General features: G+C 36.9%; 1 protein-coding gene across 6 annotated transcripts in view; it reads left to right on the plus strand.

Moving 5' to 3' along the window:
- PTPN3 (protein tyrosine phosphatase non-receptor type 3) overlaps positions 1-27,159 on the plus strand; it is a 130,675-nt gene that overhangs the window by 81,428 nt on the left and 22,088 nt on the right. For 4 of the 6 annotated variants that reach the window (XM_075416701.1, XM_075416703.1, XM_075416706.1 and 1 more), the window contains 7 exons: positions 630-806; positions 11,976-11,999; positions 15,170-15,368; positions 16,378-16,455; positions 17,442-17,498; positions 22,421-22,577; positions 24,320-24,498. In XM_075416701.1, coding sequence (XP_075272816.1) covers positions 630-806; positions 11,976-11,999; positions 15,170-15,368; positions 16,378-16,455; positions 17,442-17,498; positions 22,421-22,577; positions 24,320-24,498 — 871 coding nt within the window. The remainder of the gene's footprint in view (positions 1-629; positions 807-11,975; positions 12,000-15,169; positions 15,369-16,377; positions 16,456-17,441; positions 17,499-22,420; positions 22,578-24,319; positions 24,499-27,159) is intronic. The other 2 variants (XM_075416702.1, XM_075416704.1) reach the window with 1 other exon arrangement.

The following is a 27,159-nucleotide window of genomic DNA, read 5'->3' on the forward strand; positions in this document are numbered from 1 at the left end:
CTAAGGTAGTCAGGAGGCTGGAGCACTTACCCTGTGAGGAGAGCCCGAGACAACTGCACTTGTTCAGTGTGGAGAAGCAAGGGTTTCCCAGATGCCTAATTCTTCAGCGTTGCGTAGCGGGAGGATGAGGCAACAGGTATATCTTGAAACAAGAGAGGCTCTGTCTGGACATAATGAAGAACTGCTTCATCCCAAGGACAGGCGAACAGTGGTTGCTTAGTGAAGCTGTGTGGTCTCCATCCTTTGAATTTTCTGAGATCCGACTGGATAAAACCTTAAGCAGCCTGCTTTGACCTCAGCTGACCCTGCTTGGAGCGGGGGGGTTGGACTGGATGACCTCCATAGGCCCCTTCCAACCTGAATTATTCTATGATTAGAACTTTGTACAATCTAGGTAGCCTTTTAGAGGGGGGGGGGGGGGAAACAAATTCAGTGTACTGCACCTAGCACTGTATGATTGCTTAGTATACCATACAAAATACTTAAAAATTGATTATTTAAAGTAAGATCTGTAGGTCTGTCATGAAGATTTTGGGACAGAGATTGCAATAGGAAAAAAAATTTACTTTGATAAAGTTTTATAAATTATTCTGATCTTCCAAATTGTATTTGTGTTCCTTATTTTTAAGGCGGAGTCCTAGACTACGTCATGAAATTCGTAAACCACGACACTCATCTGTAGATAACCTTACAAATGAAATCAGTTATATTACTGAAACGGAGGATGTTTTCTATACATATAAGGGCTCTCCAACATCAAAGGATAGTGATTCGGAGTTCTCTCAGAACCGTAGTCCACAGAGGAGGTAAGGACTTCTGCAAACAACTCTTTGTCTATATTGATTTTTTTAAAAAAACAGCAAACAAATAACCAAACAGCTTTAGTATAAACCAATCATTGTCAGTTATAATATTAAAAATAAGTTCAAACAGTTTTGTGTTTAGGTAAGCTTTATGTTGACAAATTGCTGAACTGCAAATGCCATAATACAAAATGACAATTTCAAACCAAACCAACACTTCAACCCTAAACAATTCTCAATAGCTGAGTTCTCAGTAAAAACAGAGAAGCTATTAAGGCATGCCTGTTCACATCTGTAATATCCTGTTTCCTAGTAGCTTCTGCAACCCTTTCTTGCCTCTGATAAACTCTTCCTTTTTTGGTGGGGAAGACTTACTGAACTCTTTTGAATTCACTTATATTCCACATCATTAACTCAGTATCATCACTTGAAAGAATTACTGTATTTGAGTAAACACAAAAAGACAATAATGCTAGCAGTCATCCATCTTTTTTTTTTCCTCACAGGAATTGTAGCTTGCTAGTCTAAAGACAGTCTCGGCTTTTTGCCTTGAGGCATTTTCTCCTGTGTTCCTTGAGGACCAACTTTTTTCTCCCCTGCAGCGGTCTAGCCATTGTTAGGTTTGCTTCCAGGGCTTGAAGTGCCTATCTTTGTGAATTGATTATTTGTTTGTTCATATATTACATTTTGTGTGTGGCCTCACGCTTATCTTAGAGGCATTTCTTAATGAGTAACTTCAGATTAACATAGTATTAACTTCAGAAATAATGTACAAAGTCGTTGATTGTTCAGTCTCAAAAAGCAAACAGCTACTTTAAAACTTTTTGTTGGGGAGAATACTATGTATCAAAATGCAGGTTCCTTTGTAATGTTACAAAAGGAAAGTGATTTCTAGTGATCCCTAGTAACTTTAAGGCAAGATGTATTTTGAGAAGCAATGTGTTAATGGAAGCTGGTAGGACTCACCTACCTCTGTGATAGTGTGCAGCTACTAACTGTACATTTAAGCTCTGGATTTAAAGTGTTTTCTTCAAATTTTCATTTACTGTTTATTATTATTATTTATGTATTGTTACTACATTACAGTAGAGAGGTTTCTATGAAAGAAGGGAAAAAGTAACATGTTGTATGAGCATTTAGAGTTTGACACTGTGGTGTTTTAATTTGTTTTTCCACTTTTCTGCCTGGAAGTCAGATGAACCGTAGTACTAGTAGTGTCAGTAATAGCCATGTGATGCCTTATGAATAGTCATAGATAGGAAATTGCATCATTCCCGTGTTTTAACATTTACAGTTTATACTCTTTTAGAAGTACTTTTTGAGTAAAAATAACAAGAGGCAGACCATAAGAGGAGAAGATGAGGGTAGAAGCTGTAGACAGAAATCTGAGTTTCCATGGTGTGTTCTGTGACTGGTGGGTTGTGTCCTACTGGTTAGTACGTTGTTGGGTTTTTTCTTTTATTTGCCTTTTTCTTTTCTTCCCCTGTAGTTTTTTCCTTTCCTTCCTTTTTCACCTTTCCTCAGCCTTCTGAAAATGGAGCGGGAAAGCCTGCTTTTATGCTTTTTCTCAGACAGTGAAAATAGGATATTCTAAATTTGAAAATAGCACATTCATTTGTGTTCTGAGCACTTAATGGCTATGCTGTATCTGAGTAGTATCACTCGCTGTGGAGATGATTACTGTTATTAACTCATATAACCAAATTTTCTATATGTCTTATTCCCAGCGCATTCTTGGTTTCTTGAGTATGTTTATAATATTTGATACTCTGCAGATAACTAAAAAATGCTTGCATAAATCTGATTATTTTAAATTTGAAGTATATGTTTTGGAAGGAGAATGCAACATATGGAATGAATGACCCTTTGTTGTATTAACTGTTACTTCCATGAAGTAAAATTGTCGTTAATACTTTCCTTTTTGACAGTGATCATACAAATCAAAATGTTTGTTCCGTACTCTGAAGTTTTCAACAGTTTGTTAGCCCACATTCCTGTTTTTCTTTTATATTCTTGCAGTGGTCATTACTTGCCTTGCTCGCCTTGTTGAAAGATGTAAATTAAAATTAAGGATATATGTGTAGTAAAATTTTTTTCCCTGAATGCCTTATTGAAAGAGGGAATCTTACCTTATCAGCTAAATCTGTTTTGTGAAAAATAAGTTTAACTTGCATGTCTTCAGTATTAAATGTGGACACTTCTCCTGGACTTTTGCCACACTTCAGGAATATTTATATATTAACTACAAAACACCTTGCAGCGTACTGATAAATCTTTTCAAGCCAACTTACCCATTTTTGACATACTGGTCCTCAGCAGGTTTGAATTGACATAACTGAAACATGTTACAGAAAAAAACGGATTTGCAATTTCAGTATTTCTTTTTCATTAGAGGAGAGCCAAGAGTAGCTTCTCATAGTCCTGCTAATATACATTGTCTTTAGAGGGCTCTTTTTTTACTTTCTAGCCTGCTGTCTGAGTCTATCAAAAAAGGTGTTAGTTAATGCTAATTATAACTAATGAAGAACTTTGATATGGAAAAAAATCTGAAACATTTTTGGAGAGCTACCAGCAAACAACTGCAAGATGCTTGTTTTTTATCACTGAATATTTGTGTCTGGGACCTCAAATCTTAGTTATAATCATGCAGCTGCTTGATTTTTGTGAAATGAACGTGGTCACATCAATTTCCTCTACTGTGTCTGAAACTTAAGACTGTGCAAGCTACAGTTAGTGTGGGATATGGCTCTTCTGTATTTTTCAGGCTGCCATTATCATTTCAGGGATGGGGAGATAGTTTTCACCTGTTTCTTTTCAGCCCCTGGGTGATATCTTAAGTCCTTTTTGTCAAAACGACAAGTGTTCCAAGATAGATCTACCTTCAAGCTGATCTGTTGTGATATAGTCCTTTTTGAGACAAACACAGAGGTAAAACTCATATAACAAAACTTGCTGTGTCCCTAATCCTACTAAGGCATATTTGGAACCTTGGTGGGTATCAGAACTGTAGCAACCACTGCTGCTGGCAGAGTGCATACACCTGCATTTATTTCCCTATACACCTTTATTTCCTCCTGACAATACCAAATATAATTATTTTCTTAATCAGTTTTCCTCCTTGCTGTGTTTACTCACTTAAGGGAATCAATCAAGTTCTATTTTCTTTCTATAAAACAGTGCACAATTTAGAAAACATGTTATGTGGAACAGCTCTTTGTGTAGAGAGCATAAAACATATTGGTTGTTAATATTTCTTCTTCTGTTTGTTTAAATAGATTGTACTGTATCAACAAGTCAACATCTTGAAATATGTTTACTGTTAAATACTTTAAATGAGCATGCTGGAGATCAGGGTCAAGAATATTTTGTCATTTATTGTATTGTTTCTCTGAAGAACACAGTGATTGTTTTAAAAATGGGCATTGTGTGAACATTCTGCCTTCTAACTGAAATTTATGAGGTATATCCTACAGGCTGTGACTGGAAAAAAGAGAATTAGAAAATAGACCAAACCATGCACATAGGTGAACTACAGAAAGCCAGGGCAAGCTTATGGGTCTTGTATTTGGTGTAGCTTGACTGCTTCTGCTACCCAATTTATCTAAGGTGCTTTCACATTCAAGTACAATTTGAGGCTCAGACATAGTGAAAAGAAGCAATTTTTCTCTCTCAGATTAGTGTCCGCAGAAAAGATTGGAGCTATTACATATGTATTATAGACAAAAAAATTGCTCTAATCCCAAATTAACATATATTAAATAGAGCTTTATTTACAGGGCATGAATAGGGTTGCCTATCTAAGCCAACCATCTCAAATCACAGCTGCATACAAAACCTGTCATCAAAGACAGTGCTGAAGAGGACTTCAAGAGGACTTTTTTGTGTAGCCCAGGCCTCCCCAGCCTTTGTGAAGAAAGGTTCTCAGTTCTTTTTCCTCTTTGTTGCCCTGTTGCTGTGCATCTCATCTGTCTGCTAATGCCACTGAAAAATTAACACTAACACAGACATGAAGCTCACACTGAGCCTTCCAAAGTCTCATGGGTTGCTTTCTGTGTTATGCCACACCTTGTTATGGCTGTGCCTCACCAGCTCAGAACAGGTAATCCGGTCTATCTTCTGACTATATGTGGTACTCACTCTGTCACTGTATTTATCCCCTGCCTACATGCATATGCACGTGATACTACTATTATTTTGTTTTTAAAATTACTTCAAGGACAACACTGAGATAAAACATATTAAGTACATTTCTTTGATAACTCTTTTTCAGTTAAAATTGGCTTTCTCTAGTCTTGGCTTCAGCTTCCCTGAAGGTGTTTTTCTTGAGAGATTTGCATTTTCTTCAGCAAAGCACTGCTGCTACTGACTGACTACATTACTTATTTTAAGCAAAGTAAAAAAGTTCTCTCTATTCTATGAGGTTACATATCTTATCTTCGATGTCCTTAAACACTGAGATACACATTAGGGAAGAGTTATGAATATGAAGTCTTATGGCTTTCCTTTAAGATAGAAAATAAATTTAAGTTATATTAGGAGGCTTTATTATTTCTAAAGTTAACTCTGTGGAAAAGCTGCTGTAAGTTGTGGGTTTTTTTCAAAGTTCTGTCATACCAACAGGCTGCCTTGCATCAATCCATCCTGACCGTCTGCTATCCTGATAGGTAGCCTGGATAGAGCTTCTGGAAGACATTGCCTTTGAGAAAAATATTTCCCTGTCAGTGTAACAGGATTAAACCACAGTTGTTTGTTTTTAAAGGCAAGCTGGTGGACTTGTGCATGGAATTCTTTTTATTTGTAATTTTTCGTTTTTTTAGCCTGGTATAGTAGCTGAAGATTATCACTGTTGCAGTCTGTCTTGATAAAGGTACCACTACAATTTCAAATCTGGCATAAAGAAAGCCTCGCTGGTGTAGAGAAACAAATCATCATTACTGGTTTGCCTTTCTGTGACACTAGTGCAGTCTGTATGCTACTGTGTCATTTAAGGGCAAAAGGCTACAGTGAAAATGAAGTAGTCATGTTGAAGTATGTGACATTGTTTCAAGGTCAGGTTGGGAAATTCCAAAATATTTGTGATTTAATCGGTAATCTTCAAATCTAAGTTGGCTTTAACTGGGGCAATAGACTGATTACATTTTGGAATCATGTACTCTGATGTGCTTGATCTTGTATCAAATGTTAGGTTTTGTCTTGAAAGACTACATTGACCATTCCCCTTGCAAGTTCTGGTTCCTTGTATTGAGATTTAAAAAAAAAAAAGTTAAAATGTAATGTAATGCTTATCATGCCCACTAGTACATGTGTAGGTTTCTTCACCGATAAGCTGTGACAAGAACAGAAGAAAAACTTGAAAGAAACTGGCTTACCCTTTATCTTCAAGTAAATAAGTGAAAATTTAAATCACTAAGAAGAGTTTGCTTGTTTCCTTATGTTCAAGTATTTGTTGTAAATTAATAATTTGTAGATTTAAATGTTTTGATAATACGCACTTTAAACATTTGGTGAACTTAAAATAACAAGGTCCAAGGTTTGCTGTGAAAACATAAAGAAATGTAAACAAGTAGTATTTAAGGAGCTTTGAACTTCAATTTTCCCCGTATGTTCCTTTCCTTTTTCTCAAGCGCCTTCTGGTGCTTAAGGTGTGATACAGATGTTCACACTTCACAGTGAAATGAGAAATGGAAGTGAATGAATGAATGTCAAGAAATGAAAACTGAAAACCACTGTGTTGTTTAATACTCTTAACCTCTGAGAACCCAGCTGTGGGGAGCTGCATGGTTTTCAACCAGTTTGTAGAGAGTATCCTTCACTCTTCTCCTGTTCATGTATTTAATGTTTTAATCGAGGCTTGTGGGATGGCAGTGCGTTGTTACCAATACTCACACTTGCCCCTTAACTGAATGTTGTCTCATTAAGGCAAGCTGGTGTTTCTTTCAGACAAGAAGGTGTTAGAAGCAAAGTGATACTGGAACAGTTTTCTTTGTGGTTCAAGATTTCAGTTTCTCTTTTCTATGAGGAGCATAGCTCATTTTTGACCTTGTAAATTCTGATTTGATGGCTTGTGCTTTTCTAAATTTTTTTTGTACTATAGGTGGAATAGTTTTAAGTGTTAACACACTTTTCTGAGTGGGAAGAGTACTTGTTAGTAACAATATATAAATTTAACTATGCGTATAAGGTGCTATCTTAAGGGAAGAAATAACTGCATTATTGGCTTGGAAAAGTAACCTGATAAAGCTGTGTGAAAGGTCTTGCTACTTGAACTGTGTTCAGTTTCTCTTTTTCACTCTAATTAAATAAACCAAAGATGTCTGTCTGGTTTGGAACAACAGACTGCATAGGAACAAGTGTTTTGGTAGTTTTTTAGACTAGACTAGACTCAGTGGCTTAACAGAAAAGATTAGCTGTGAAATTTTCCGTTGAACCAGAAAGAAGATTATTGTAAAACACATTTTGAAGTGATAAGGTATAGTATCAGTCAGTAAGAAAAACCTACTAAACAAGTGAGGCTTTATATTTAGTCATACTTTGACTGGTGAGATAAATCTGGCTAGCTATTCCTAGATGTGAGCATATGATGTATGAGGAAAATCAAAAGGCTGGGGGCTTGAGGATGGGCTGGTCGCATTGTTGACTTTACCAAAATAGGGTTATCAAGAATATGGAGCCAACTCTTCTTGGAGGTGCACAGCAAAAACATGTAGGCAATGGACACAAGTTATAGCAAGGGAAATGCTCAAAATACACTGGGGAAAAAAAATTCCACTGCGATTAGTTAAGCCCTTGTACCCATTGACAGAAAGGTGGAGGTGTTTCCATCCTTGGAGAGCCTCAAAACGCAACGTGGCAAGGACCTGAACACCCTCATCTAGCTTTGATGTTCGCTGTTCTTTGAACAAGAGTTTAGGTGGTCGCTGAAGATCCCTTCCAACCTAAATTACTTTAAGTCTACAATCCTACTTGTTATAAATGCAACATATTCATATGTAGGATTTTCTCATAAACGTGTTTGAAAAGCTGTAAACCTCTTTAACTTATGTTCTAAAACTATAGATGATAGAGATGGCATAATGCGTACAGTCCCAGAGTTGGAGGGGAAGGAAGTGAAATGATGAACTAGTATACAGAAAGGAAATTCACTTGCACTGTGCTATGAATTTCTGGAAGTGCATATACGCTCCGGGTGTAAGTGTGATGCATCATCTGGTGAAGGTATTGCACTGAAAATAGATTTCCTGAACGTATGCTGCATTTGTTCAATTCTTTCAGCTTGCCATTTTGATAGACAATAAACTGCTAGCTGTATAGTGAGCTTTGGTGAATGTACTATGGGAACACATTATTTTAACTAAAATATAATTCCTTTTGTGAACAAAATTTTTAAAGCATTACTGTTGATGAAAGTACCCTTCAGGTGTATGCAGCCAAATCCTAGTAACTATTTTCTTGGTAGAAAATTGCAAATAATTTAAAAATTTAAACTAAGTTATTTATCCTTAGTTTTTAATAATATACAGAGGTGATCGATTCCTTGTTCTTGCAAAATCTGCTGCATCTCACAAAAGTCCTTTGTCCTTGTTTGTGCACTTCAGGTCTTTTTCGAAGAAGATGTCTTTCTAATACTAAGCAATGGATCTGAGAACATTTGAATTAGTTTCAAATTAGGGTTTTAAGACTACTAGTAATAGACTTCTATGAGTTTTACTGTGCTCTTCCACTCAAATATACATGAAAATAGTACATGTATATATTTTACTTACATGTAAACCTTTCTTTTTAAATATATATCTTTATTAAAATGCACTACACTTTCCTTGCCAGTTCAAAAAACAATCATTTTGCATCCAAAAAGGAAGTCTCAAAGTTGAATTGCAGATCTGTGAGAAGGCAAACTTCACAACAAGGCAGACAGATGCAGAGTAGCAGAATAGATGAAATTTTCATGGAAAGTCAGTAAAGTGGAATATGGTCAAAAAAGGCAATGCGGAGTGACTGAAATTATACTTTTATGGGTGATGGCAGCAGCTTATAAATGTGACTGTTTGGAATTTATAGACAGTTGCTGAAAAACTTGTGTATACCATGAAGTCCTCAAGTTTTTCTGTAATGGTACTTAAGTATGCAGTACAAAGAATCTACATCACCTTTTTGCGCAGTTGTTCTGCTTGTAGGGATGCTGAGTATTCTATGTATAAATTTCTCTAAAAGGCATCAAAAAGGTATTGCTGCAAATACCTTGCACATATTGGTCATATGAATAATAATTCCACTTCTAATGATGAGCTCTCAGAAAAGGGGTGATAATGGAGGTGCTGGCACACTCGGTCTCCTCAGCCCTGCAGGTGTTAAAATAACAGAAGCTTTAAGAACTTCAAAAACAGCACAAGGGCAAAACCTACAGATGTTTCCTTCAGTTGTTTGTAAAGGGGGAGTTTTGCTACAGGGCTATTGTTTCGGTTGTCCCTTTTCTCTTGGGGTTTTACTCCGCTGTAGTTTATCATCCTCAGGTCTCAGAATAGCAGAGTTCCCTGGTAGGGCACACCAAAATGGGGAGGATGGTCTTTTCTTAAGACCTTTCCTTTCTGTCCTCCTGACAGAAGAGGAGAGTTGGACTTGTCAGGGCAAAGAGTTTTACAATAAAATATCATCACCAACAGAGTAATCCATAGTGAGCGAAAGATTGAAATGGCATCGTTGTAGGTATATTGTGGAGTAAGGAAGAGAAATTACCTGCAGTTTTAAAGCGTTTGCTTGTTAGCTGCACCAATGGAAAGCTTAATTTCCTTGCAAGGAAGGGCTGTCTTTCTCAATCAAAAAGTTGAATGGCTGGTCTGGTGAGTCTTGTCTTTGTTGACTTAATATATGATTCTTGTATATTGTGAAATGAGGAAGGTACATTAGTAAAATGTGTAATACTATATAGCCAGAAAAAAGCATATAGTAATTCATGTTCAAGGTGCTTTATAACTTTGAGAAATTAAATGCTAAAAATACTGTTTAACTGAGTGGTGGAGCAGAATTCTGCAGTTTTAGCATGCTAAGCTACTAAGAACTTTAGGAAGACAGAGCTGCATTGTCCCTGATGAATTCTTTTAAGCCTTGAATTTGGTCACTTTCTAGGTCAAATTTTTGGTTGCCTTTTGCCACTTTAAAAGGTTATAGAATGATTCAGTAGCTCTTTCAGAGCTGGTATGTTTGAATTAAAGTGCAATAAGTCAACAGATTCAGCAAATATTACTAAGAATTTATATCCCACATTTAAGTCTGCAAACATATTCCTGAGATGATGAAAAAAATTGCTGTATTTTTATACACAGTATATGAAGGGAAGCCAAAGTTGGTTTTTTTGTCTCAAATTACCTCACTCTATTGGGAGGAAAGAGGGGAGATAAGATGTTAGAATAGGGACATTGCATCAACTTGCATCACAATACTACGTGTGCAAATTTTTGGTGAAGGCTTTGGAAAGGGTTAACTTTTAGCATCTTGAATTTTACACAGAACTTGGCAATATAGCTGTAGCTCTGCTGTGGCAAAACATACAAAAGATATACAGTTTCATTGTTCTTTGACTCACAGGGAAATCAATTAGCTTAAATGAAAATAAATTCAATGTTTCTTTATTTTTAGCATGACTTCCTAAGGAAATAATGTCATTGCACTACCTGTCTGCCTCTGTTCCCACTTAAGAACATTTGGACGATTGCAGTCAAATCTAATGTAGGAGTTGAGTTTTCAAAGATGTAAAGTTTTCTACAAGATCAGAAAGTCAGTGACTAGGCAGAAGAAAAAACCCTTAAACTGACATTCTCTTCTCACTGAGCAGTTACAGTACGAGTCCAATGGTTGTCTGTTCCATTTAGATGTGGGCTGGTCAGGCGGCAAGTGAGTGCGCGTTCCCAAAGGATCTGCTGTGCACTGCTGGCATTTAGGGGGTAAAAATAGTACTGGGATTGCAAACAAGGAGATCCGGAGGTATTTGTGGGAGAGTGGGAGTGGATGTCAGTGGAATCACAAAGAGGGCATGACTGCAGTAAAAAAAAGTAGTTTAGTGCTTTAAAAAAAGTTAAAAGTACATGCAAACGAAACATCCACAAATTCCTAGGGAATCAAGCTTCACCATCTTTGCCTCTCAAAGAAGAATTTCTTCAGAGTGTAGAATACATGTAAGGAAACTTAACTAGAGTGATATTGCTGCTATTTTTACTGAAGTTTTGATGAAACAAAGTGCATAATTCTTAGTACTGAGGCTGGTTTACAGAACAATAATTGAAAATTTAACTGAATACTCTGAATTGCCTCCTATAATTTGACAATTCAATAACTCTACGTTCAAACCAAACTACTTCAGGTTTGTAATTTTCCAGCATGGACTTATGTCACTCCAGGTTTTTGTGGTCACTACTTGGTTAAATTTGTAAAGCTATCCGATCTGCCTTAAACTTACTTTGCTTTGCAAGCACCTTTTGGGTAACTTTTGCTTTCAAGTTTATCTTAGTGTCACAGCTATTGTTTTAACTGAGGTAATATAATTTAGCTCACTGTTTCAGGTGATTTCTGATTAAGCTAATTGAATGCCTTGGAAAATGCTATGTACTGTAAATTTTTATTTCTTTTCTGTGCTAGATTGTCTTCATCTGTGTAACCACTTCAGCTTTAGTTATGCTTTGTCTTAAAGTTCTCTATCAGTATCAGTTCTGCTCTCACATTATAAGTGTTGAGAAACTTCATGCTTCTGAAGCTGCCTACGCTCATTTCTTGTTACCTATACATAAAGATTCTGCTGCGTTTGACTTTTTACAAAATACAGTGATGCTTGTAGTCATTGTGATCCACATCTAAAACTTTCTTAAATGATGTAGTGTGTTTTGCTAAGCAATTGCCTCAGTAAACTCCTACATAGTTTAAGTTGTGGTAGAAATGTGTGTTGTCTGTAGTTGGGCTTGTGCCAAAAGTGGAAGTCAGCTGTTAGAGCTGCCCTGGGATTTCTGTTGAGTGCTTCATAAATTCCATAATTATCTGACTCAAACTTTGAGCATAGGATTAAGTATTCTTTAACTTATTGTGAGCACAGGTTTTGGCTTTTATGCAGGTATCTTTTTTTTTATTAGTTCCTGCTTTCCTGAAGATCTAACTTATGTTCATTTACTGTTGTTTTTTTCTTAACAGGTCATCCGAACAAGAATCACCAAAGTGAGTTTTCTTTAAACCTTCTACTATAGAATCTCTAGCTTTAAGATACACAATACAATACATAACTTCAGCTGATTTTTCAAAGTAGTGGTCTTATATGGGTGAAAGGCACAAACAAATGTATAAACCAATCAAAGACTGTAAATAGTTGTGAGAAACACGAAGTTTTTGGATCAGGATGTGGAAAATCTTAAGTCCTAATACACTCTTAATCACTGTTAACAAAGAATTTGTTGTAAAAGTTTAATGATGCAAGAATCCACTTTTATCTGGTAACTCTTTATATAGTGCCAGAAAGCATTAACTGAGATAATTTGTCATATTTTTCTGGTATTGTTAATATTTTTCTACACTGAAACATCATTATGATCTGTAATCTCAACCTGTAAATGAAATGTTTTTTTTCAAATTATGTTGTTCTGAAAAACTTATTAGGGTGTATTTACATAGACAATGTTCCTCCTTCCTGAACATGGACCTCACAGGAATCATGCAAGTCCTGGAAGCTATCAGATGAAAACATGATTTTGACATTATAATTCTTTTAAGTGTCATTATAGTTCACTACCTAAAAGTATTTTGAAATTGAGAGCACCAAATGAATAATATTTGCTGAACACTGAAAAAATATTTTCTGTACTGACTGAAAATTCTGCAGATGTTGCACAAAACGCTTCATTCCCATTGCCAAGTACACATACTATAATTGAATATCAGAAATATTATGGCAAGAATACATTTGCTTGATGGCACCTTTCAGAACATTTACATTTGTTGCAGTCAGATTTCCACAAGCTGAGAAGTAAGTGTTGGCATTGTTAAAGTTTGCTGCAATGCAAGTCCTGTATGTTAAAAGCCTAAGCTACATTCTTCTGTAGTGTAGTATTACTTCTTCACTGACAGCTAATAGTGGCTGCTGAGTCTAGTTGGAGGCCGGTAACTAGTGGTGTCCCCCAGGGGTCAGTACTCGGCCCAGTCTTTTTTAACTTCTTTATCAATGACCTGGATGAAGAGTTAGAATGTACCCTCAGCAAGTTTGCTGATGACACCAAACTGGGAGGTGTGGTAGATACACCAGAAGGCTGTGCTGCCATTCAGCGTGACCTGGACAGGCTGGCAAGTTGGGCAGAGAGGAACCTGATGAAGTTCAACAAGGGCAAGTGCAGGGTCCTGCAGCTGGGGAGGAACAACCCCATGCACCAGTACAGACTTGGGGTGGACCTGCTGGAGAGCAGCTCTGCGGAGAGGGACCTGGGTGTCCTGGTGGACGACAGGTTGACCATGAGCCAGCAGGATGCCCTGGCTGCCAAGAAGGCCAATGGTATCCTGGGGTGCATCAAGAAGAGCGTGGCCAGCAGGTCGAGGGAGGTTGTTCTTCCCCGTCTACACTGCCCTAGTGAGGCCCCATCTGGAGTACTGTGTCCAGTTCTGGGCTCCCCAGTTCAAGAAAGATGAAGAGCTGCTGGAGAGTGTCCAGCGGAGGGCTACAAGGATGGTGAGGGGACTGGAGCATCTTTCCTACGAGGAGAGGCTGAGGGAGCTGGGCTTGTTTAGCCTGAAGAAGAGAAGGCTCAGAGGGGACCTCATAAATGCCTATAAATATCTCAAGGGTGGGTGTCAGGAGGATGAGGCCAGACTCTTTTCAGTGGTGCCCAGCGACAGGACAAGGGGCAATGGGCACAAAATGAAGCATAGGAAGTTCCGTCTGAACATGAGGAAGAACTTCTTCCCTCTGAGGAAGAGGCACAGGCTGCCCAGGGAGGTTGTGGAGTCTCCTTCTCTGGAGATATTCAAGACCCGCCTGGACAAGGTCCTGTGCAGCCTGCTGTAGGCGACCCTGCTTCGGCAGGAGGGTTGGACTAGATGACCCACAGAGGTCCCTTACAACCCCTACCATTCTGTGAAATGGTTCAAAAAAAGCTCATGTATATAGGTAGACTAGTACCAGAGCAGAGATAAATGTTTGAATTTACAAATTTTAATGCCAGATTTTACTTGCATATACTTCTGCTACTTTAACCCTATAAGAATTTGATGTTGCTTTTAGGGCTGAACTGCAATAACCAGCCAACAGCACGTATACTCCAAAGGATCAATATGCTTCATTGTAATGCTGGGTTGTCAGTAGCAGTGCAGAGTGTTCTTGCAAAATGTACTGCCACTGAGCATGGTGATGTATCATGGAAGTGAAAGGTCTGTCTGCCGTGGGTTAATACAAGCATCTAGGACTCGTTTTTTGCTATACACAGCGCTGTATGTTAGTGATAGGAAACTGTGTCTGAGCTATACCTCAGCTTTCCCAGAGGACAGAGATTTTCAAAGTATTGTGTAGTATTTGTAAACACAGAGCAGTTAGTTTATGTCTTATCTGTGAGTTTGGTCCAATTAAAGAAGAGGTTTGTTTGTATTAGAGGTCTGCATTTCATCCTTTTCATAAGAGGGCATGTAGCTAAATGGATGTTTGAAAGGTCCCGGAGCACGACCAGGCAACTTGGCCAATTCTAAGTTTTGAGATATTTAATTGGTGGCTTCCATTATCCTTGAATTTTAAAGTTCTTGAATCACTGGGCCAGGTCTGCACCCCAATTTAATTCAGGGTCCTTCTACAATTTTATAACTACCTCAGTGACAGAATGTGTTAACTGTAATTAAACCTTTCATTGTCACTTCATTTCCTATTTCTCTGACAATTTACCATGACTTTTCTGCGAACTGCCTTCTCCCAAAGGAATGAGGTTGAGTTGGCACTCATAAGAGGGAAGAATGGGAAAAAGAAGTGCTTTGCAAGAATGAGAGTGGAGTAGCAGCAAAACGTTTTCATGGGTAGGATTGGCAAATGAGGTGCCTTTCCCATGGGGTTCAACTCTACTGGTGTTACTGTGGTTTCATGTACCACTGTAACAGTACCTTTCAATGCTAACAACCTAATATGTTGCTAAAAATGGTTTTGCTACTGAAATTTTGTTTGGTCCATTCTTCTGGATGTCCACTGATCAAATGATAAGCTTAGGTCATACTCCAGTCTTGTTACCCTGCACCTCAAGAAGTGGGGTTAAATCTAAATATAAAGTTGACATACTGTTAACTGGGCAGTATATTTGTATGTTGTACTATTTCATTTTAAAATCTGGATAACGATACCTGGTAATATTTATCCTTTTTAAATGAAGGAATGTATTGGGAAATAGTCCAACGCGGAGTTCCCTGACCCGTATCTCACCTAAAGCCTTGGCTCATTCTCCCAATGGAGTTGGTAACATTTCCGGCTCTTACCCATTAGAAGGCGTGGATAAACAGTTCTTAGAAACATACGACAACGTTACAAAAAGCGGCTCAACGGAAGATTCCAGTCCGTACTACTGTGATAAGGTATGTTCAGTTGTGTGCTTTTGAAGTCAAAGCTAGTGCTGAATGTACCTTTGAACTGTAGATGAAGAACGCACAAAAATTGTGGTTGTATTTTAGGATGAGCATATTTTATGTGGCAGTAAGAATAAATCTCATCTTACTACTCAAATTTATTCAAGGATGTATGCTGTATGATAGGCAAACCTGGCGACTGCATTGATTTCCATAGTATCCAGGCTTCCAGAAACATCTGCAGCAGAAGTTCCTAGTGGAATGGGAATCCTTACATGATTAAATCTTATTTTGTCCAAGGGGAAAGATCAGATAACTCAAGTTGCTATTTGTTTTGATAGCAGGCACAGCTCTGCTTTATCCCAGGCATCTCTTCTTCAGGACGGCTAAACATCCTCCTTTGAGTTCTACGCTGGCTAGAGAGCAGCTGCTCTCTGCTAGAACTGCGGTAGTGGATCCTTTGTCCCCTTTCTCAAGCCTGTTCCACGTGGGTGCTGAACAGCTTCCTAATCTGCCTGGCCAGTAGCTACTGCCAACTCTGAATGCTTCTGACTTGTGGATCTCTTGCAGAAGATTCCAATGCACCCATTTACAGGAGAAAAATTAGGGGAAAAAGTAGTCATTTCGTAGTCCTTAGAGTACAATTGAGTCAAATAAGTTGCACTTAACATTTTTTCCTTTTATGTGACCTTTACTAAAGACAATGTTTGTTGAATTACAGTTCAAACACGTTGACAATTTTAATAGGAGCTATCAATTGCGAAAGCTGAGAGTAACAGTGTTAGGATAGAGCAAGCAGAGAACATATTTGCTGTTAAGTATATTGCTATTTTTACAATTTAAAAGGTTACAATCACGAGTATATTCTGTAACCTTAGCATCCTCCTATTTTAAATGTGGATTTAAGAAGAGTATTTTTGTTCAGCACATCTAAATTTGGATGCACTATTTTCTAATTTGTTGCTATTTTCTTTTAAAAATTAGAATAGTTTTGGTTTGTTTTTTCTATATATTGCAGAATGACCTAATTGAGGGAGATTTACTTTTGGTGCGTATCATACCAGATGAAGAGGGGAAGTTTGGATTTAATCTAAAGGTAAACCAGCAATCTTTTAGTGATTTTTTTAAAATGCTTTATAGAGATACTATGCTTTGACTTTATGATTAGTCTTCACTTTAAAGAAATATTTGGAGAAAGTAGTGTATTCTACAGGAATGGACCAGGAATTTTTAGAAGTGGCATCCTAATCCTTAAATGCTAAAGCAACATCTACAGAAATAAGCCTCTACTACTTCTGTGTTTTCTAGTTGCATATACTGTGGATGGGACACGTTTCCAAGGCGGACTGCCTATTTGGCTGCTTAAATATGAACTTGATAGCCTACATAAAGGCATCAGCTTTTGGAAAATTTTCCCTCTGTACTATAAAACAAGTTAAATAGTTTGTGCTATCCAATTGAATAAATCCATTAAAAAATCATATCGGAAAGGTGAAAAGTAATTTATTAAGAAAATGGAAATTACTGTTGATAACTGACTGTTGTAAATTTTTGACATCCCCTCACTGAAATTCCATTTAAGCAGATAGAGTAGTGTAAAGTAACCATAATATAAAAAATGGGTCAGAGTTTGCTCTTATCACCTTGGGCATTTATTGATGGGGTAGTGATAGAAAGTCACATAAAGAGAAGAAGGGAGTACAGTTGTCTGGAACTTTGATCCTACCCAATCCCTTGCAGGTTCATCACAACATTGAAGAACAGTGTCCACCTTGCAAGTTCAGGTGTTGAATTACGCTTGCTTGAAGGATAGGGTTAGAATAAATACTGTATTTGATCTGTTTATTGCCTATTAAAATACATGGCCAAGCAAAGACACTGGATCTAGTTTACTGGAAAATGGTAAATTTAAAGATGCTGTCCCCCACCCCCCATTTTACTGATGAAAATTCAATCTTATCAACCCTGCCTATAGTGACAGAGCATAAAGTTTATATAAAAACAAAAATGTGATTATTGTTTTAAATGCTGCTTATGCTTAATGATATATTTATGATTTTTATTTACTTCGCACTCCTCTAGGGTGGTGTAGATCAAAAAATGCCATTAGTAGTATCAAGAATAACTCCGGGATCACCTGTAAGTAAATTCTTAAGACTTTTAATCCCTTCCTTTGTTATCCCTCCACCACTCAGAGGTCCATATACATAGGAATTTGGACACCCGTAACCAGCATGAGACAGCAGCTGAGCTGTTCTCTTTAGAAATTGATTTGACCAGTGGTTTCAAAAATCACAGATTAAAAGATCTGAAAGTGTTAGCCAAACAAGATACCAGAAGAAAACTTGTTTGTTTCCTGTTGTCATCTCAAAGTGCACCTTGAACTGTAAAGTGTTTGATGAGGGGCAAGAGCAATGACTGAAGATGTGGAGCAGTGTTCATTAAAGAAGTGAGTAGTCTGGGCTCCTGCAGCCTAGAAAAAAGAAACCGTTTAAAGGCGATGTAGTAGGGATCCGTAAGATTAGGAGCACTGTGAGCAGGGAATTCCAGCGGAAGAACTACAGGCTACCAAATTAAGTTAATGAAAGTCAGGTTCTTCATGCTTAGTGGAGTAGTTCTTCATGCATAAGATAGTAGACCTATGAAACTCCTTGACAAAGGATACTATGGTTAAAATAATTTTGAGGGTGGTCAGGAGAAGGCAACTATTTTGGGGAAAAAGAACTGCTGACAGTTACTGAATAGGCAAACCACAATAGGCTGAGGAGATCCTTAGGGCTAAAAATATTTATACGATGGAAGACTACTTGGCGGAGAGAGGCGGCGCAGAACAGTTTGCTCTGTTCTTATTTTGCCATGTATTTTTGCTTATAGAAATGTTTATGGACTAGCTGGAACATTCATCAGAATCAGCCATTGAATTCTTCTGTTGAATTGTGAAAGAACAATAGTAATATAACTGGTAACTGTTTTCTAAATAATTAGTACATAAATTTGTGAGGACACATGTTATCTCAAATTTTTTTCACTCACCTGCTTCCAAAGTGTATTTCCCAACTCTCATAAAATAATTTCAGTGCAAACTTGATAGGAAATATTGCTGACTTAATCTGAATATTCCAATGTACTCTGCATCTTGTAGACTATTTTGAAACTTGATAAGCAGTCACAGGACTGATGTCTAAATGTCATGTTGTAAATCAAGCTAAAACAGATTGTTTAAGAAGTTGTTTTTGTCACACTTGTGATTTGTGGCTTGACTTATGCAGTGCATAACACTCTTATGAACTACAATAATTAATTGAGTAAAAGAGTAGTAGAAAATTATCATTGTAACTTAAATCCACAGAGTGAAAATTAAACAGTCTTTAAAATGTTTCATGGTCAACCTAGCAGACTTCTTAAGGGTGATTTGGGATACTGAAGTTAATGTAGGGCAAACAGACTCATTCCACAATCAGAGAATGAAAGATGCTTCTCCAGAGACAGTGATTTCCTTTGACAGATTCAGGTTGTCTTCCAGAAAGTATTAATTGGATTTTTTCTCTTGGAATGGAAAAGGAATGGACTTCTAACTTAAACACTTAATTTAAGTGTCTCCAGTTAGTGGCATAGGCATAGATGCAAGTGACCAATTAGCTCTCTAGCCTAGTAAGCCACTAAGCAAGCAAGTTATCAAGGGTCAGGGAATAAATTGGAAACGGTTACCCAATACCATATACTCAACAGTAGCATTACAGAAATCATGTTATGTTACAACAAGAGGAAAAAAAATATTTTTAGAGTGTAGCAGCATTGACGTTGACTATATTGTTTTCTATAAACTAAATTTCACCTGTTCTTGACTGTTTAATGAAATGTAGCTGATATTTGAAAGTTCAGATTAAGCAGTCTATGGAATGCATTTTTATGTTATTTTAGCTCAGTGGTGCTCTTCATTGTATTTGCTACTTTTTTAACTTGCTCTAGATTCACTCATTACCCCATAAATTTTCCTCAGGGGTGCTGTTTGGTAATATTATCTGCTAAGGTTATTTCTCAGGTTTGTAGGTCATTTTTTTCCCACTTTCCTACAAAAAAGATCTGTATTTTTTTGTGGAGGAAGGGAAGCAAATCTATTCATCAAAATAAGGCAGTAATTCTCTAGCATGTCCTAAAGTTCTCTTGAAAATCTCCCTCTAATACAGCAGCAATCTAGTATGCTGGGACGATGGTAGGACAGAGTAGCCAAAATCGTTGTGGGAAAGCGTTATATCCCAAAAACAACCATTTACTTCATCTGGTTTGGGTTTGGTTTTTTTTAACTGAAGTCCTACATTGATTTTTTTCACAAACAGTATTAATGTCCTAAGGTGCTAAAGAAGTCATGGTTTTGTTTAATAGAGCTTCTCCTTGAAAAATAGTACGCATGCTTCTTGGATTAGTAACAAGGTGATTAGCATAAAATGAAACATGGAGGGTGCCAATAGGACAGGGAGTTTTTGACATGATTGATTGTCTTGAAATGCTCAGTATCTGAAAAATCTAGACATTATGCTTACGTAGAAGAAATTAATTCTCTTTCAAGATATATTTTACATAGTCAGATGATTCAAGTAAGAGAGCTGAGGCATTAACAAAGTTTCTTTGAGCAGAGATATTAATCTTCTTCTGTAAGAAAGAATAATAGCCAACAACCAGCCAAGAAATCTAAACTATAGTTAAATGTAGGAGATCAGGAACCATTCCTTCCATGTTCTTATTGGCTTCTTGACTATCCTAGACCGACCTGATATGGTCTTTATATTACTTATATTTTCAAATAATTATATTTCAGAGAGAATAATTTGTATCTCAATAATATTTCAAAGTGATTAAATCAATCATTCATAGTTGCATCCCTCAATCTTGCCTTTGTAAATTGTACAAAATATGGCAAGGGATTTTTTAGGGAGCTGTGAATACCTAGTTAAATCAGTATTGAAGAACACCATGGCTGTTCGTAATTCCCATTCTTTTTCTGTTTACATTTGTCTTTTTTATTAATTGTTGTCAATCTTCCCTATCTTTTATTATTTTCTTTTCTTGTTTGTTTGGAAAAAATTGTGGGAAACTTCATTTTTAAGCACCTTTTCCACTTGGGATTTTTTCCTCTTGCATACATCTTTTTTTTCTCTTCTTTCTCTTCTCCTTTATCTGTTTTGTGGCACTCATACAAGTCTTATGTTTTCTTTCCTTTTACTTTATTTTCTGACTCAAGTGGCTCCCAATTTATTTTCTTCATATCCTTGCCTCTATTTTTTTTTTTTTTCTTTTTATTCTGCATTTTTCTTCCTGTTGGTTCTTTCATTACCACTTCTCCTTTCCATCTCTTCCTATTTCTTACTTGGTAATGTGGTACCTCACCATCAATGAGGCCATCAGGGGCCATCAGTGCAAGGTATAACCAGGATCGCGTCTAATTAGAATATCTTGTTCACATTTTGGGGGGTTGGTGATGGTTTTTTTGATAGGGCTAATGATGACATATTGAATATATTGAAACACTGGATGAATAAAGTTCAGGGAACCTGTGCTGGCATTAAGGAAATACAGGGAACAACTACAAATAGAGAATAACAGTAAAGGTCTGCGTCTCATTCATATAACAAATGAAATTGAGTGTATATATAAATAGATCACTCTTGTGCAGCTGAATACTTGGACAAAACAGAAATTAGGATAGCGATGAAAATAAAATTGTTACACCACTTGACACTGAAAGTTTGTAGAATCCTGCCCGTTCATGTTACAGAATCACAGAAGGTTAGAAGGGATCTGGAGGTCGTCTTGTCCCACCCCCTCTACTCAAGGGCCACCTAGAGCCAGTTGCCCAGCACCATGCCCAGATGGCTTTTGACTACTCCAATGTGGGAGAGTCCACAGTGACTCTGGACAACCTGCTTCAGTACTCAGTCACCTTACAATAAAAAAGTGTTTCCTGATGTTCAGATGTAGCTTCCTGTGTTTCAGTTCATGCCCATTGCCTCTTGTCACATCACTGGGTGCCACTGAAGAGAGCCTGGCTCCATCTTCTCTGCACCTTTCCTTCAAGTATTTGTATATGTTGACAAGATCCCTCCTAAGCCCCTCCTCTTCCCTAGGCTAAGCACTCCCAGGTCGCTTAGCCTTTCCTCATATGAGAGATGCTCTAGTCCCTTAATCATCTTCATAGCCTCATCATCATAATCATATTCTGGCCATAGCTTGAATTGCTTTGCATAGGACTTAAAGCTAAGCATGCTAAGAAGTGTGGTAGAAAAAATCTGAACAAACCCTAGAGTTCAGCAGTTAATCTAAATTCCTGTATCCAAGACAAGACATAATCTAACGTCATCTGAGATGGGGGAAACCTTGTTTTAGTGTTTTCTGCAGCACAGATAACAAAAGAATTTGTCACAAATGCAGGGTAATTGAGCATCATAGGTTGAGTACTTACCTGCATCATCTTGTTAAAACTTTCAGTGAATGAAGTGAGGAAGAATGTTCTCTATTTGCTGATATCATTTGATATCCACCAAACAAGAATCTGATAAAAAAAATGTGGAATGTATATAGATTTATTTCAATTTTAAAAAATGCATGTCTATGGAATGTCGTGTTGGTTAAATTATGTTCATCAAAAACACGTTTGGACTTCTCAGTGTTCACTGCATGAAAACTGAAGCATGTCCTCTTATGTGCCTCAAACACTTTTCCCAGAAATTCATTTGCAAATATTTGTAACCAGTGGCTGTTGAGACTTGAAGTCTGAAATTTACATCTTTAAGAGCAATCTGATGATGGCTGTTTGTTAAATACGAATTCTTTTTATAGCTATGAATGTGCTGTTTGAACTGTTTCTCATCTTCATTGAGAGGCTTTGAAGCAAGAAAGACAGCTTTACATTTAAATGCTCTGATAGAACTTCTGATACAGAAGACGAAACTTTGTCAGGAGAACTCTGAAGACTTTGCTTACATGATGAGCTCAATATCCTGATATATTCCTGCTTACATGACTGGATGCAATGACATTAATGTGTTTCTTTGGTCTTGAAACAGGCTGATAAGTGCATTCCAAAACTGAATGAAGGTGATCAGATAGTATTAATTAATGGCCGAGATATCTCAGAGCACACACATGACCAGGTGGTCATGTTCATAAAAGCCAGCAGAGAATCTCACACAAGAGAGCTTGCACTTTTGGTCAGGCGAAAAGGTAACTGGGCTAATTTTATTTGCTTTTAATGTTTTTGAGACTGTTGCTATTATGCTTGGTGGTATACCCTGTTCTGTTTACATAAATGTGTTCTCAGTGCACTGGGAATAGGTCTATACTAAAAAGTAGATCTCCCTGTGTTTGAATTAGTAGTATGAATAGTTTTAACTGTATAGGTTCTTACCACTGCAACAAAGAATCTGTCAAGTTAGAATTTCTTCTTATTTTTGAAATCTAAAAAGCTATAAGAACAAATAGTCCCTTGCAAAAGTTTTTGGGTTGGTTTTTTTTGTATATACAAATCCTCAGTTGTGGGTTTGTAAATACCCATGGGCTGTTCCGCAGTACAATTATACAATGAAACAAGTCAAATAAGCTTGCTTTTTGGTTTTTTTTTTTTTTCATTTATAGACTTTTTGTGACAATACTGAGCTTGGCCTGTGCTGGCTATTTCCTGAACTGCTGCCAGCAAACAGGAGACAATCTCTGAAATACGCAGGGTCTTACACCTGTATATTTAAAATATGGGGAACCCATCCAGCTTGGTTTTGCTTGCTCCGTATTTAAACACATGGTGATCCCAAGAGCTTTCAGATGATATGAAACTTCTAGTTTATTATTTAATTTCCGTAAAAGCTATGGTAAGACCTTAACACACACAATTATGGAAGGACTTTGCGCAGAGTTTCTGATTACATTAAGGCTTAGTAGAATCTGAAGGGTTTATGCATCACTGGGAAACAGGAGGGAATAAAACTGTCTAAAAGATATGTACTACTATAGTATTTACTTTATTTAAAATTTCTTGTGTTTCTAAGAAGACAGATGGGCTCTTGGTCTTGTTTTCCCTGAGCAGTCCTGCTCCTGTTGTCGTAGGCCTTTCCACTGGCTCTATGCAGTATTTAGTCTTCCCTTAACTTTTCTAGTCCCCTTCCTGCTTGCAGATAAGAGAAATCTGCTCTTAGCTAAAGATAACCTGTGGCCCTGTGCCAGTTGTTTGTATAGATGTGAGTATGAACAGCTCCTCATTTTCTGAAGTCTGGCATGTATGAGCCATTCTGATCATTGCGGAGAATAACCACAGTTGGACACATTTGGTGATACAATATCTTTCATAGAGACAGAACTGCTGTGTAGATTAATCTGTTAATGTTTGTCATGTTCTTCAACACGTTAGCAAGGGATGTCATAGAAAACTAATAAATTTTTTTTTTGTAGTTTAAGTTAGTTCCTTCAATGTTAGCATAAGAAATTGTGCAAGATAATTCAGTTGCATCCCTAATGGCAAGGGAGTAGAATGTAAGTATGTTTGTGTTTGTTTTGTTGTTCGGGCTACAAACTTATGTAAGTTTCTATAGACATATTCCATTAATTATGCTCTAAACTTTTTTAGGCAAAGGTCATTTGTTTTTTGATATGGTGGATGTTGTGATCAATTAGCCTATTCATCAGTTCATTCTGTAAGACGAGGTCGCAGCAAAAAACTCCTCATGCTTGTAAGTCAAGTTCTTTCCCTTCACAGATAGGCACATTGAGGAGTTTCGTTTTCTGAAAGCTCATGAGGACATTTTAGTCTTAGTAGTTTCGACAGTAATATAGTACCTAAAGAAATGCAGTTAAATGTGTTGCTGTTTGCTTTCCTGAGGCCTTGTCTTTGCAAACCTTGTTCTTGCAAGCTGATAAATTTTAATATGTGTTGCAAACACATTAATGCTGTGTAAGTAATGGATTTTAATTTTCAGTACATCTTTCAGTAGTTAAACAGTTTGTGGAGCCTAAATCAGAAGATGAAGCTGATTCCCCCAATCTCCCAGAATCTCTTCTTCCTATCTGTTCTGAATATGGTGGTGATACACTGGAGGAGTCTATGGAGCAGCTAAGGAGAGGGCTGGAAAGTGGGACTGTTCTTATTCAGTTTGAGGTAGGTAATACTCAGCTCTTAAATGCCATTACTATAGACCAATAGCTGTAAGCAGCAAGTAAGGTAAGGGCTTAATTAATTGGAAATCTCATTGCTTCTGTTCAATGTTATCTCAAAAGAGCAAGAATGACTTACCCATCAGTTTCAGTCTTCACTACTTAGGGTAGGGGAGAATAAGCTATCAGTCTTGCATAAAACATCGTCTGCTGAAAAAAAATGTGTTTTAATTAGCATGTACCCAAAACTCACTAAATTAATATTTTTTTTTCTTAATTATTTTCTTGTGTAGAATAGTGAGGTTTTCACAGAGGTCAGTATTGTACTTTGTTTCTTTTCCCATGACATTTCTAAAACACCTTTTGTACCTCAAGTTAGGGTTTCAAGTTCTCAGGTGTTGCTTTCTTTCATGGAATAACAGGAGCAACTTGAACATTCCTCATAATCTTCTCATAGCGCTTGATGTTAAAGTGTTGGAATGTTAATTTCCATTTGCGGGACATTTGTAAAGTCCAGTTCTGTGGTGTTTCTCCCTGGCGATCTAGAACACTGATGGTTACTTCTTGGGCAGATTGCTTCGTAGGTGAGATTCCCCTGTATATAGGATGAGACATTGAAGAACTGCTGTATAAATCAATGAATTAAAGTTTGTCATGTTCTTCTACATGTTAGTAATGAATGTCATAGAAAATGTGACTGATCAAATATTTTTATAATTTATTAAATTAATTCCTTCAATGTTAGTATAATAAATTCCAAAAGATAATTTAGCTGCTTCTCTAATTGCAAGGGAGTACAGTACATATATGTTTGTGCTCGTTTTGCTGTTGTGGATCCAAACATTTATAACTTTGGAGAAAAGCTGATTATTATGATTTATAAATTTCACATTGTTGAGTTCAGGAGTAACCCCTTCTGATGCTGAAAACTTGTAGAACAGCAATACAATTTTTCCCCATTTTGATAGTTTCCCTTCACTGTTTTTTCAAATGCCATAAGATTTAGTGGTGGTGGCTGAAGAATTGTGGTATTGCTTATTGCATAGCCATTCTTTTTATGACGTTTGCTTTGTTTCCAAGATTTCTGAGAGTTAAGATTCCCCCTTTCTTTTTTAAGGAATTGTAGACTATGGTTCATAGTTGCTTTTCAAAATCCACAGCACTGGCTTCATTGCAGCAATAGCAATGAGTCTGTTGGCTACTGAAACAGTAGCTCAAAACATATGAACTAGCCTTTCAATGCTTTCTTGATTGTCAAAGTTGTTGACTGAATTGTTTCACAAAGTTCCTGTAATAATCTTCGTAAGATATTTGATCCTGTATGACTTTTTTCCTGACAGCATTTATAAAAAGATATTACTGATGTTAGGAAAAAAGCACAAAACCTTTTTGAAATCTAATAAACTAGGGGGATAGCTTAGTGTCCTTGTTTCTCTGAGTTCATTGTTTAGTGATCTTCAGAAGCAGAGACAATTGCATTGTCAACTTATCAGCTTTGGTGGCTTTCAAACTCTCCATTCACATTAGTGAAATAGTAAAAAATTAGCCAGTAGACTATGAATAATAAAGTTTTTCCAGAATACCTTCTTCCACTTCAGCAGAATTTAAGAAGTCTGTCAATGGCATTAGTCTTTTTGCCAGGCAACAATAATGAAGCTCCAGAATTGTTACTTAGTGTTAAATTATTCTTCCTCGACTCCCAAAAAGAGCAGAAATTGCAGCTTGGCTCTAGTAAAATAGAACTTGAATTAGAATGATAGAAGCTGTTTGGTTACATATATTATGAAGTTCTCACATGGCTTGTTTATGCTGTTCAAGTTGAAAAACATGGTGAGCTGTGATACTGTGTCTTAGGATTGAGTCAATCTCACGGTAGAATAAACTTTTTGTTTGTTGTTCTTTTTCTCTTATAATATATATATATGATGTATGATATATATATATATGATATATATATATATAAATATATATATATAAAATGAGTTCTTTGGTAGGTGTTCAACGAAGTACATAAAACTCTGGCATAGCCAGGTTAATAACTCAGTTGTAAGTTGCCTTCATGTATATTTAATACAGAAAAAAATGTAGTTGTATAATTACATTTCTTGATTTTGTTGTTTTTTTCCCCTCTGTATCTTTTGCTGTCTTGTACAAGGCCCGTAGTGCATTTTGACCTGAAAATTTTGATTACTCACTTGTATGCATACATTTACTCCAGGTAAAGTTTGCAAGGTAAGGGTTGGCCCAAAAAAAAGGGAGTCACATGTTAAGAGATTGTGATACACTGAAGCTTTGTTTTTTCAGGTACTTGCAGGATTGAATGTGGTGGGTTTAGTCCAGAGAATAAAAGTTTGTCTGAATTTTTTGTATTACAGTTGATTCTAGAAAACATCAGTCTGCAGCGTTTGTTTTTTTTTTTCTGATGTCTTCTATTGCTCACTCCTTGCACCCTCAACTACCATTTTCCTTCTGGCACGCAGTTTCATAAGAAAAAGGCAACCTTGCAGGGGAAGTGGTTTATTTCAATGACTCTCACATTTCCTCTTTTATTTTTTTCCCTAGAAATTCTTCTAGAGGTGATGATGGACTAGCAATAACAGAAATTCTTGTCAAGTTAAAAACAAAAATCTGTCAGATTAATTTTGCAGATGGTTAGGGAAAAAAA

This window comes from Opisthocomus hoazin, chromosome 3 (genome assembly GCF_030867145.1).
Source record: "Opisthocomus hoazin isolate bOpiHoa1 chromosome 3, bOpiHoa1.hap1, whole genome shotgun sequence".
NCBI classification, from domain to species: Eukaryota; Metazoa; Chordata; class Aves; order Opisthocomiformes; family Opisthocomidae; genus Opisthocomus; species Opisthocomus hoazin.